At 42.3% G+C, this 12,750-nt stretch overlaps 1 protein-coding gene across 1 annotated transcript in view; it reads right to left on the bottom strand.

Annotated features, from left to right (window-relative positions):
* The window catches only part of LOC124005614 (Down syndrome cell adhesion molecule homolog), a 135,048-nt gene that overhangs the window by 112,842 nt on the left and 9,456 nt on the right, over positions 1–12,750 (bottom strand). Inside the window, 2 exon segments of the mRNA XM_046315029.1 lie at positions 1,638–1,784; positions 1,891–2,208. Of these exon segments, the coding sequence (XP_046170985.1) occupies positions 1,638–1,784; positions 1,891–2,208 (465 nt within the window).

Raw genomic sequence — 12,750 nt, 5'->3', positions numbered from 1 at the left:
GATTGTATAGTGAATAAAATGGCCAAATCTATAATAATAATTATTATTTGGAAGCTAATACTAATGTTTGTAAAAAAAACAACATGTATAATACCAACATGTATAATACCTGCCATCAGAGGCCCTGGTTGAGGTGAATCTGTTGTGTGTGGAATGTGTTTTAGTCTTTGAATCCTAATAGAAAGTCTGACTGCGGATGTGTGCTTGATGTAACTGTTCTCAACCGAAAACCTTAGATTAATCATTTAGCACGGCGGTTGGATAGCTTTATTTTGTGTCCACCGAGACAAAGTCTTCTTTCATGAAAAATTTAGAGGGCAGGGTTGGCAACCCTCAGAGAAGAATAGGTTAGGTCAAACTTATCTGTTTCCAGGCCTGGTTGATAACCTCACGCTAACACATTTACAAACACACACACACACGCATGCACGCACGCACGCACACGCACACACACACACACACACAACCTGGGATCAAACTCCTGGTAAAGAAATAAAACACACACACCTTTAAATGCACTTTGTAAACATACGCAGTAAACATACCCTCTCCATAACTGTGTAAGGTGCGCATTTGCTCATGTATCAGAACATCATCAAATATTTAACAAAGAAAGAGCAGTGATCCTGACCAAGATACTGATGCTTCTGACAAGCCTCTTGTGGCTTGATAGTTATTGGAATAAACAGGGAACAATCCCATCTAGGTGATTTTTAATGCATGTAAAAGCACTCCTAAGAACTGGGTGATGATAAAGCATCAGTGCTCCTACGCGTTATTCACCTTTAAAACACCCTGGCTGTTTTGAAGTACAAAATAAAGGTTCCATAGGACTACAATACTGCATGACATAAACTCACTTAAAAACCCACAAGCTATTATAAAATTGCCCTGTGTTATACAGTTAAGCACATAATTAAAACGAGAAAAGTCAAAATTCCGCTTTCCATGCTACTTTTCAAGGCCATGCATGTTACACAGTAAGAAGTGATGACTTCTAGGTTTCCCAGATGCTAGCATCTTTTTTAGTCTTGTCTGAATCTGCAAAACTCATGTGCAGTCATTATAGACCATATCATATCTCCTTACAGAAGCAGAAACAGTGTAAAGCCCTCGACTAGCAACCAGTACACACAGACATGGATCACAGAAGGGATCTTTGTGCTTGAGCAAACACATTTAAAATGTCAAGAAAACATGTCCCACAATATAAAGCAAAATTGCCCAGAGGCTGGTTAATGGTCTAACAGGAGAGTTGTCGTTTAATATACAATATCAACCTGTTCAATGAATGGTTCCAATCGAGGGGGGTGGGATCAACATGACAGACAGACATTAGCCTGGCTATTGCTGTAGGTAGACAGGATTCCATGGAGCTCCAGTAAAAGTTGACTGAGACCACAAGCAGGTAAGTCACAGAGAGACAGAGAACAGTGGCCCAAGCACACAGAGCAGAGCAGGGAAGGCTTCCCATTCAGACATTTTGCGATCCATTGCACTGTCTGTGTAAACAAATCTTATTTTGCTAGCTACACCTACGAATCATTCCATTGAACGTGTAATCCAATAGCTGATTTGAAGAGTCCAAGCAAGGAATTGAACAAAATTCTGACCAAGATATACGAATGTTGTCTTACCTGAGGATAGTGAGACTGTGTCTTTCTCCCACGATACGACAGTGACGTAAGCCTCCACGGAGGCAGGGATAATGCACTTGAAGACCGCTACATTGCCTCTCATGGCTTTCTGGTCCTCCACCCGGACCGTGTAGGGTTCCCGAAATACTGAGGATAGCAAGAGGGGTGGCATTTGGCAAAGGCAGATTAATACATACAAGAAGAAATTAAGGAATGACAACAACAACAGCTACTATTTAAAATAAACACTTACCGGCCTTAATGTGGACATCTTGGCTTCTTATTTTCCCTGAAGGATTTTCAGCTGTGCAATAGTAGGTATTGTCATGGATCAGCTTACTAAAGCTGGAGGGGAGGAAGTTAAAGATCTGGAGGGTGCCATTGGGGTGCACGTGGCGGATCCCGGGCACATCGTAGATCTCCTCTCCGGTGGCCAGGTACCAGCGCAGCGAGGCGGGGGGCACCCCTGCAGCGGGACAGGGCACCAGGGTCCCTGTGGTGCTGGCAAACACTACCTCTTGCAGAGATGCATTGACAAAATATAAGCTGGAACGTAGATCTTCACTAAAAACTGCAAGAGAGGAGAACAAAGAGTACAAAAACATTAGATGACAAGACAACTGACTTGAATGGGTATACTACAGGAGTACGATCTTAATTTGATCACTTTTTTGTTGCTGATAATTTTCCTGCTGAGAAAATGCAGATGAGCTTCATGATTTACATAAATTCACTGAAAACCATGTGTACTAACCTTGGAATTCATAGCACACAGTTATATTAACAGTATTACAATTGTGACTAATCTTTCAAATCCTGTTGCTGCAGGATTCTTTTGCTGCGACAATACTTGTCAAATTAAGATCCATATGTATGTTTACTTCTAAATACATCAAGACAGTAGTTGTTTACTTGGCCATGATGAAACAAATGAATTCTTTGTTATGGATCTGGGCCCAGATTCACAAAACACTTCTTATGCAAAAATTTAAGAAGCTGCTTAAGAAAAAAAAGATAAGAAGTTGATCAAATAACTTGTAAGTGCAATTCCTCAACAAAATCTTAAGATTTTATGATTTTCTTACGAACTCCTCAAATATCTTCTTACATGTCTTCTTAAGATGTTTGTTGCTAGGCAACTGATTTACCTAGCTATCTAACTAGCAATGGCAATCATGTTAGCAAATTTCCAACTGAGATTACTGATGTAAAACATGTTATTGGGTTTAAAATAATAAATACTGAAACTTTCAGATAAAGTTTGTGAGTAAAGGCCTCCCGGGTGGTGCAGTGGTCTAAGGGGGGTGGGATCAACATGACAGACAGACATTAGCCTGGCTATTGCTGTAGGTAGACAGGATTCCATGGAGCTCCAGTAAAGGTTGACTGAGACCACAAGCAGGTAAGTCACAGAGAGACAGAGAACAGTGGCCCAAGCACACAGAGCAGAGCAGGGAAGGCTTCCCATTCAGACATTTTGGGATCCATAGCACTGTCTGTGCAACTTTTTGCCTCAGGTGAAACATAAGAAACAAAAACCTTTTTGAGGAATAGCAACTTTGCTTAACTTTCTTCTTAAATCTATAGTTAACAGGCCCTGAAGTGAGGCCATTTGCTCATCCACAGCATTGAACATATTTGCTGCTTTGGTTGAGCAGGGGAGCAACAAGTGGGAAAGGAGTGTTGATGATGTAAAAGTGTGTGTCGTTATGTAGCTCCCTTGAAAGGGAGAGAAACACGAAGTGGGACCAATTAGCATCAGTTGGCTGGCTCAGTGCTAATCGTTAGGTGGTTGATTTCTGAGTGGTGTATAAACTGAGTGTACAAAACATTCTGAACACCTGCTCTTTCATGACATATTGATGTCACTTGTGAAATCCACTTCAATCAGTGTAGATGAAGGGGAGGAGACATGTTAAATAAGTATTTTAAGCGTTGAGACAATTGAGGCATGAATTGTGTATGTGTGTCATACAGAGGGTGACTGGGCAAGACAAAATGATAATATATGGCAAGATTTATTTACCTTTGAACTGGGTATGGTAGTAGGTGCCAGGGCTGCTGGGTTTCTCATGCTCAACAGATTCCCATGTGTATAAAGAATGGTCCACCACCCAAAGGATATCCAGCCAATTTGACAGAACTGTGAAAAGCATTGGAGTCAACATGGGCCAGCATCCCTGTGGAACGCTTTCGACACCTTGTAGAGTCCATGCCCTGACGAATTGAGGCTGTTCTAAGGGCAAATCTTGGTGCGACTCAATATTAGGAAGGTGTTCTTAATGTTTTGTACACTCAGTGTATCATTTCTCCTGGCTGAGCATGGCCCTGTGCCTGCTGCCTACCTCTGGATATGTGTCTGGTGTCAGAGTCAGTGCCTAGCAGTAAATGGCTTACCAGTGACAGCTATCTAGGCCTCCCTGTGGATAAAACATTTCAGAACTTCATAAATTTCGAACAAGGTTTCAAATCGCAATGGTTTCAACCCTCTCTCTGCTCCAGGGGCTTTGACCCGCAAAGAGATACACTCAAACACACAACCATGCACGCAGCCACACACAAATAAAAAATGAAAACCAAACGGACAAAAAATTGTGTAAGTAGGCTACCAATTCAAATTTTAGTAATTATGTGGGAATCCAGTGTCCATAGCTTGGTTTCCATCCAATTGGCGCCAGATTTTCAGGTGAATATTCTAAAATCCGCATAAAGAAAATTAGCATTTTTTCACCAATGTTGTGTTCGCAACAAGCAAAACTGTTAAGGATACAAATCAATGTGATGACAAGTAGTGCACACAAAATGTACTTTTTGGCTTAAGTTTTCATGTCCCTAATAAAAATAAAACGTTCAATGTGTTTCTGTCGCATTTGCAACTCTACCGATAGTTTTTTCACAAATGTGGCTACTCTGGTCTTGGTACGTGCTCTCTAGTCAACAGCTCTCAGATACAGTGTGGACAGGCTGTGCAGGTAGGCTAGTCTACATGATGATATTATTATGGATAAGAGCAAGATTTCTGGGGGGGGGTCAAACGGCAGTCAAGCATTGATCATCATGCCATGACCCTCGATATGAAAAGAGCATAAACCTCAGCATCATGAACTTTCACCACTCTGTGATTTTTTTTCACATTTATTTTATTTTACCCCTTTTTCTCCCCAATTTCATGGTATCCAATTGTTTTAGTAGCTACTATCTTGTCTCATCGTTACAACTCGGGAGAGACGAAGGTTGAAAGTCATGCGTCCTCCGATACACAACCCAACCAAGCCGCACTGCGTCTTAACACAGCGCGCATCCAACCCGGAAGCCAGCCGCACCAATGTGTCGGAGGAAACACCGTGCACCTGGCAACCTTGGTTAGTGCGCACAGTGCCCGGCCCGCCACAGGAGTCACTGGTGCACGATGAGACAAGGACATCCCTACCGGCCAAGCCCTCCCTAACCCGGACGACGCTAGGCCAATTGTGCGTCGCCCCACGGACCTCCCGGTCAAGGCCGCGGCCAGTTACGACAAAGCCTGGGCGCGAACCCAGAGTCTCTGATGGCACAGCTGGTGCTGCAATACAGCGCCCTTAACCACTGCGCCACTCTGAGGCCCCACTCTGAGGCCCCACTCTGTGAAATTTATCACAACTTATTTAATCTGTATCCTAAGAAACTGCATGGTTTTCCGAGTCGTAGTGGAAGGACCACACGCCATATCATCCAAGTTCACTTTGATATCATGATTATTATATCAACATTTGTGCACAAATGTATTTCCACCGCCATTTCTCGCATAATACATTTTACAGACACCAAAAGATCCCAACATGTAGAACAAACTAATTATCTGTCAGCACTTATACATTTGTATCGAAACTTGCATATTGATCTACCCTGATTTGAGAGTCTGTTCAATTGACCCCATTTACTGTAGAAGGCATTAACGAAAACTAAAACAACGAACTGGGAGAAAACACAATCCTGTATAACCTGTGGCTCATCCATAACTGTATTTCTATGGCAGAGAGTCAGCCTGAGAGAATCCCTGGCTGTGACTGAGCTCATTCCTTAGTAGGTGATGAAGGCGCTAGCTGAGCATTAGCCTCCTCAGATAGATCAATCTGTCAATGGCAGTCGTACACACAGAGGACAGACGATAGGGATGACTCATGACGCACACCCACACATGCTTTCACAGACACTTAGGGGTATCCTGAGTCTAGCTGCGTGACGCCCATGACTTCCAACAGAGAGGTCTACCCAGGACACTGATTTCTCTCTCTCTCTATGCCTTCCTCCCTCAATCTCTGATTGATTCTAGCTTGTTTCTGTGGTACTAACATCTGCAACATAGCTCCAGGAAGGTTTGAATGTTGTCTATGATGGACCTAGGCTTATCCATTTGTAACACAGTTAATTATGTTTCCACTTGCCACTGCAGAAATGTGTGTTTAATGTTTATGTATTCTAATTGGTTGGTTTAAGTCAGATGTCAATAAGTGGTAATGTCATTGGCTACGCTTGCAGAAAGGGGGAGATTGGAAACGTCAATTCTTGCCAGTCTGATTTTGACATGCAAGCTGTAGGTCACGTTCTGAAATACTGTAATCTATTTCCATATTTCCATATTTACAATGTGTACATTTCCTAATATAATATACACACACACACACACACATACATATGTGTACGGTACCTGTTAGATATTGGGGGCATCCTGGGATGTGCTTTTCTATGTTATTGTTGAAAGAGTGAGTTAGCTAGCATGCTCTTATTGTAATGGTCACATTAGCTCTCTGCTAATTCACAGTTATTTCCATGCTAACAGATGAATCATGAATCTACAGCCATCAACATAATGTGCATCCTTGTGTCTATTGTCAGAATAAACACCAATCACCTGGGACCACTGGCTGGACTTTCTTTAAAAACACAACGCAGGAGAGTTACGAAGTACAAACGCACCTGTTACACATTGAAGCCCATCATGATTTGCCCAATAACAAATAAATAACATTGATTGAGAGAAAAAAAAGACTAGTTCTATCAAGGTTGTGCCTGTTTAAATCTTTTAAAATGGAGTGAAATTCGTATTGCTATGTGTGGGTGTGTAGCTGCTTTAAAGACTCAATTGAAAAGAATACATCAAAGTCATATCAAATTGTAATTCATTCCCTTTTGCAGCTGGGGCTGAAGTAGAACCCTTCCTTGTGGCATATTGATAATACAGCCTCAGACATCAGGGAGAGATCAAAACCAACCTGTAGGTGTGCCAAGTCATTTTAATGAAAAATCCTCTGAAACCATCAATGTGTAGGTGTCTTAAATAATTATTCAATAATTGGTGGTGATGTTCATATTTTAGAAACATTAAAATACCAATTGCATTGATAAAACGTAAGATATGTTGAATATAATATTTGACGGCTTTCTAAAATTCTCTGTCTCAAACATTTCAGTGTTACAGATCTTTGGCGGTTTATCAAGAGCAATCTGAGCCAATTGCTGAGAACGAAAACAGATGCAGCACCCATTAGATTTATAACACTAGCAACACAAGAAGTCCTTTATAGTCATTTCATACAGAAAAAAACGCTGTCCAATACAATTCCCAAACAACAAAACGTTCTATTAAATTTGACTCAAAAGCGTTCCACAGGGATACTGGCCCATTCAGGGATACTGGCCCCTTCATCTACACTGATAGAAGTGGATTTAACAAGTGAAATCAATAAGGGATCATAGGTTCCACCTGGTCACTCTATGTTAATGGAAAGAGCAGGTGTTCATAATGTTTTGTACATGCAGTCTATACACTGAAAGCAGAAAATGTCACAATAGTAAATGTACATCAAAGGAGTGTGACATTTTGAAAAGCTTGTATTCTGAGTACTGAAAAGAAATGGGAATAGCGACAGTGGGCTCAGCATATTTCACATTCGGCATATTTCCTCTATTCTACTGAGCCTTATTTACTTTATGTTCATTTTCTCATATTTTCTTACTTATTGTTGTTGCATTGTCAAGAAGGAACGGGCAAGTAAGCATTGTGTTGGACGGTGTATACCATGTGTCTCCCGAACATACGACTAATTAAACTTGAAACTCATAAAAGCGACTCAATTTAGCACCGTGTTGTCATAACAAAGATTGTTTTGATAAGACCAACTGCAGAGAAGTCAAAGATCCTTGTGGATCTAATCATACTGAGTACCATGTCACTGCACTGCTACACCCATTCCTAACGGAGCAGCTCTACATGAGTTACTCTACAAAGGGTTCATCCAACCTCCTCAGAGGCCCCACTAAGGGTCATGCTTCTCATGCCCGAACAACTTCTCTCAAACCTAACCACTTACTAAATAACCACAGAGGTCATTTGTAATTGCCATAATTTTTCATGGGCTGAACCATAAAGACGAAAGAAGTGACACTGTTCAATAATGTATTATATCCATCTATAATTAACCAAGCTTTGTTTCTATCAGCAAAGCTGGAGGGAGAAGAAAAAAGACAAGGCCACTTCATTGCCACTGTCTTTTCCAGTGAGAAGGGGGGAGGATTCCAGTTGGGAATATAAATCAGGAACATTTTATACACACAAACATATCCCTGAACAGATTTACATTTCCTAGATTTGTAAATGTTGTAGATGTTAGATAGCCCAGAGATGGGCATCCAACCATGAAAAACAAACAAGGAGAATGTTTATGCCAGAGGCAAATGATGCCTGGTGTTAAGTCCACATATCTAGCAACTATTGTACTGTAGCTTCATGCACCTGGGAATATTCTCAGTATACAATTACTGTGAATGCATGTTTAATTCCTAAGCAACTAAACAGAGCAGTGGATGAAAAAATGAATGTATATGTACAGAGAATGATATCTTAATCATTCCATTCAATAAGTGGTATCATAGCACTAGATTGGTACAATAAAACAATACTGCTAATATGAAAACATCGAATGAAAACCATCATTGAGCAGTAAATCTGAAAGTGTACCACTTGAGAGTAACAACAATCATTTGTAATCTATTATATTATCCATTTACTTCCATATTGAAATGATGCCAATTAGCATCAATATTCCATAGCACCAAATGGCTCTTCTCTCATTTTAATATGAAAATAACTCTCAATCACGCTGTCATTATGCAACTGCTGTGTTGCGATTGGATGAACATCAAGATGGAATATTTTGGGATGGAAGGCTGAGCATGATTATTATCTGCACACAAAACAGCCCCTTGTATTAACATAGAGGTACAGTCTGAAAAAAACAGTGTTTACATAACACGTTTACCATGAAAATGAACATAAATATGAATATTCATACTTTGAGTGAAGCTGATCAATCAAAGGCAGTAGAATTCATCAGCTGACAGGCAGGTGTAATCAGCCATCACAGAGGGCTTTCAGGACTACCGAGGCGCTTCGTTTAATTCAACGTGTAATCGATGCTGATGGGACAAACACCAACATGTATGCATGCTTTAACCCCTTACTGCCTCTTCCTTTAATGAATACAGCCACATGTACAGTTTATGTCGTGCATTTGTTTGGAAGTTTACTGTTTAAATTGTGCTTCATCCATGGGTGCTATTCCATATTTTACCATTGTTTTATCATGAGCTCATCTGACAGACAGACTTCGAGAGCAGAAAAAGAGACAGAGAAAATATGGAAATCCAGAGAGACTGGGAGGGTGGATTGATCAACTGGGTCCAAGTATTTTATAGGGCACCCATGTCACGTCTGATGAGCCAGTGGCCTGTCGTCAGGGCTGCCAGTGGGCATAGGCACACGGGGCAGAGTGGGGCGGGGCGGGCAGCTGCTGCACTGTGACAGGCTCTGTCAGCCAGGAACCCTTGGTAATTAAAGCGGCCCTCTGTGCTATGCCTGGGGGGTGGCCTGGGACCAGGAGCAGAGACAGGAGACAGGGGAAGAAAGGAAACAGGGTAGGGGGCAATGAGGGGGGTTATCCAATGTGAGTAAGCATTCTCCTCTTTCTGCCCAGAGGCTATACACAGGGCTTGTACAGGAACTTGCCAAATGACAGTCTCCCAATTTGCTTTCATGAATATTAACCAGGACATGACAGAAGGGGCCGTTGTCTGCTCTGCTCTGCTCACGGGTGATATGCAAAGACAGATCCATTGTATGATGTCAGAGGAGTAGGATATGGTAAAGCGGAGCCCCATGGTGCACCTCTCTAGATCTACTTTTATTTTCATGTGTTAAATGGGTGAGAGTGGATGTCTCATTAATAGAGGAGGCAGCAGCAGCATATCTCAGTAGGGAGAATGTCAGCGCTCCAGACGTTGATGTCTGAATTATGCTGCTGATGAACTAACAGGAGGGAGAGAATCTGATGGGGGATTACAGTATATACCAAACTATAGCAGCTCCCTCTGCTGCTACTACAGCTGAATAAAAAGTACCAGGGTAAAAATAATACTGTTTCGTTGCGCAATATGAACACTAGAGGGTGGAGAAAGAGTTTATTTAAAATCAAATCACATTTTATTAGTCACATGCGCCAAATACAACAGGTGTAGGTTACAGGGAAATGCTTACTTACAAGCCCCTAACCAACAATCCAGTTTAAATAATAATAATAATAATAATACGAATAAGAAAAATGAATAAAAGTAACAAGTAATTAAAGAGCAGCAGTCAAATAACAATAGCGAGACTATATACAGGGGGGTACTGGTACAGAGTCACCTGTTAGTCAAGGTAATTGAGATAATATGTACATGTAGGTAGAGTTATTAAAGTGACCATGCATAGATAATAACAGAGAGTAGCACTGGTGTAAAGAGGGGGGGGGCAATGGAAATAGTCTGGGTAGCCATTTGATTAGATGTTCAGGAGTCTTATGGCAAGGGGGTAGAAGCTGTTTAGAAGCCTCTTGGACCTAGAGTTGGCGCTCCGGTACCGCTTGCCGTGCGGTAGCAGAGAGAACAGTCTATGACCAGGGTGGCTGGAGTCTTTGACAATTTTTAGGGCCTTCCTCTAACACCGCCTGGTATAGAGGTCCTGGATGTCAGGAAGCTTTGCCCCAGTGATGTACTGGGCCGTGCGCACTACCCTCTGTAGTGCCTTGCAGTGACGCAACCAGTCAGGATGCTCTCGATGGTGCAGCTGTAGAACCTTTTGAGGATCTGACAACCCGTGCCAAATCTTTTCGGTCTCCTGAGGGGGAATAGGTTTTGTCGTGCCCTCATCACGACTGTCTTGGTGTGCTTGGACCATGTTAGTTTGTTGGTGATGTGGACACCAAGGAACTTGAAGCTCTCAACCTGTTCCATTACAGCCCCGTCGATGAGAATGAAGGCTTGCACGGTCCTCTTTTGTTGTAGTCTACAGGCATTAACCGAGCAAACACTTTTGTATATTCAATCAAATGGATGGGAGAAAACAATTTTTGTTACAACTACTCTTATGAGAATACCAAGTTCTTAAAATTGCTCAATGATTGTCCTCCTCAGTGCCCAGACTTTTCTAGGTTGATTCAATCTATCTGTGCCAATGAGGGAATACTAAGGTTATTTTTTGCAAATTTCTCAAGAAATTTCGAGTGCAGCATTTTCTTCATATTGGGTAGACTTTCCACAAACAAATGAACAGAAATGAAAACAACATGATGTATTTATGGCAAGCTGGAGCTAATCCCCTTGTCAAAGCCTGTGAGCGGCAGAGGGGAGAGCAAGGGGAAGTCAATGTGTGTAGACTAAACTAAACCACTGCTTAAACCTACAGGGATACTGCCAAGATGCTAGACCATCTTGAATTAATGACATCCAAGTAAACCAATGCTGGGTGGCAACATTTTAGATGAGAAGGACATGGTCACACTGGACTGTTGATTAAAGAAAGAGCTGTGAACCTGTTGAGTATAGTATGCTGAATCTTTCTTATATCCTTTGTCGGATTCCTTTGTACCAGAAATGGTACTGTACAACCAGTTGAAGACAGCGTGATTATGGTGGCCCAGAGGGTGATTGTGTATGGTGTGCTGCACAGGTTTTTTTGCGATTCCTAATGGTCACATCCATATTGATCAGGCCACACCTCGCCACACCGACCAAACGGGATCAAACGTATGTGGACACCTACTTGTCAAACAGCTCATTCCAAATACATGGGCATTAATATGGAGTTGGTCCCCCCTTTGCTGCTATAATAGAATCCACTCTTCTGGGAAAGCTTTCCACTTGTTTCACTCTTGGAAAATTGCTGCGGGGACTTGTTTCCATTCAGCAACAAGAGCTGACTGATGTTGGAACATTGCTGCCGGGACTTGCTTCCATTCAGCCTAATTGCCCACTGATGTTGGGCGATTAGGCCTGGCTCGCAGTTGTCTTACCAATTCATCCCAAAGGTGTTCGATGGGGTTGAGGTCAGGACTCTGTGCAGGCCAGTCAAGTCCTTCCACACCGATCGCGACAAACCATTTCTTTATGGACCTCGCTTTGTGCACTGGGGTATTGTCATGCTGAAACAGGAAAGGGCCTTCCCCAAACTGTTGCAACAAAGTTGGAAGCACAGAATCATCTAGAATGTCATTGTATGCTGTATAGTTAAGATGTCCCTTCACTGGGACTAAGGTGCCTAGCCCGGACCATGAAAACAGCCCTAGACCATTATTTCTCCTCCACCAAAGAGTTGGCATGATGCATTGGGGCAGGTAGTGCCTCCCTGGCATCCGCCAAACCCAGATTTGTTCATTGGACTGCCAGGTGAAGCGTGATTCATCACTCCAGAGAATGTGTTTCCACTGCTCCAGAGTCCAATGGCGGAAAGCTTTACACCACTACAGCCGACGTTTGCGCATGATGATCTTAGACACTCCGTCTCCCGAGTGGCGCAGTGGTCAAAGGCATTGCATCTCAGTTCTAGAGGCGTCACTACAGACTCTGGTTTGATTCCAGGCTGTATCACAAACAGCCGTGATTGGGAGTCCCGTTAGGGCGGTGCCTAATTGGCCCAGCATCGTCTGGGTTAGTGTTTGGCCGGGGTAGGCCGTCATTGTAAATAAGAATATGTTCTTACCTGACTTGCCTATTTAAATAAAGGTTAAATACATAAATGAAAGACTTGTGTGCGGCTGCT

Source organism: Oncorhynchus gorbuscha, linkage group LG19 (genome assembly GCF_021184085.1).
Source record: "Oncorhynchus gorbuscha isolate QuinsamMale2020 ecotype Even-year linkage group LG19, OgorEven_v1.0, whole genome shotgun sequence".
In the NCBI taxonomy this organism is placed as follows: domain Eukaryota; kingdom Metazoa; phylum Chordata; class Actinopteri; order Salmoniformes; family Salmonidae; genus Oncorhynchus; species Oncorhynchus gorbuscha.
This window is presented reverse-complemented; position numbering and strand designations above follow the sequence as displayed.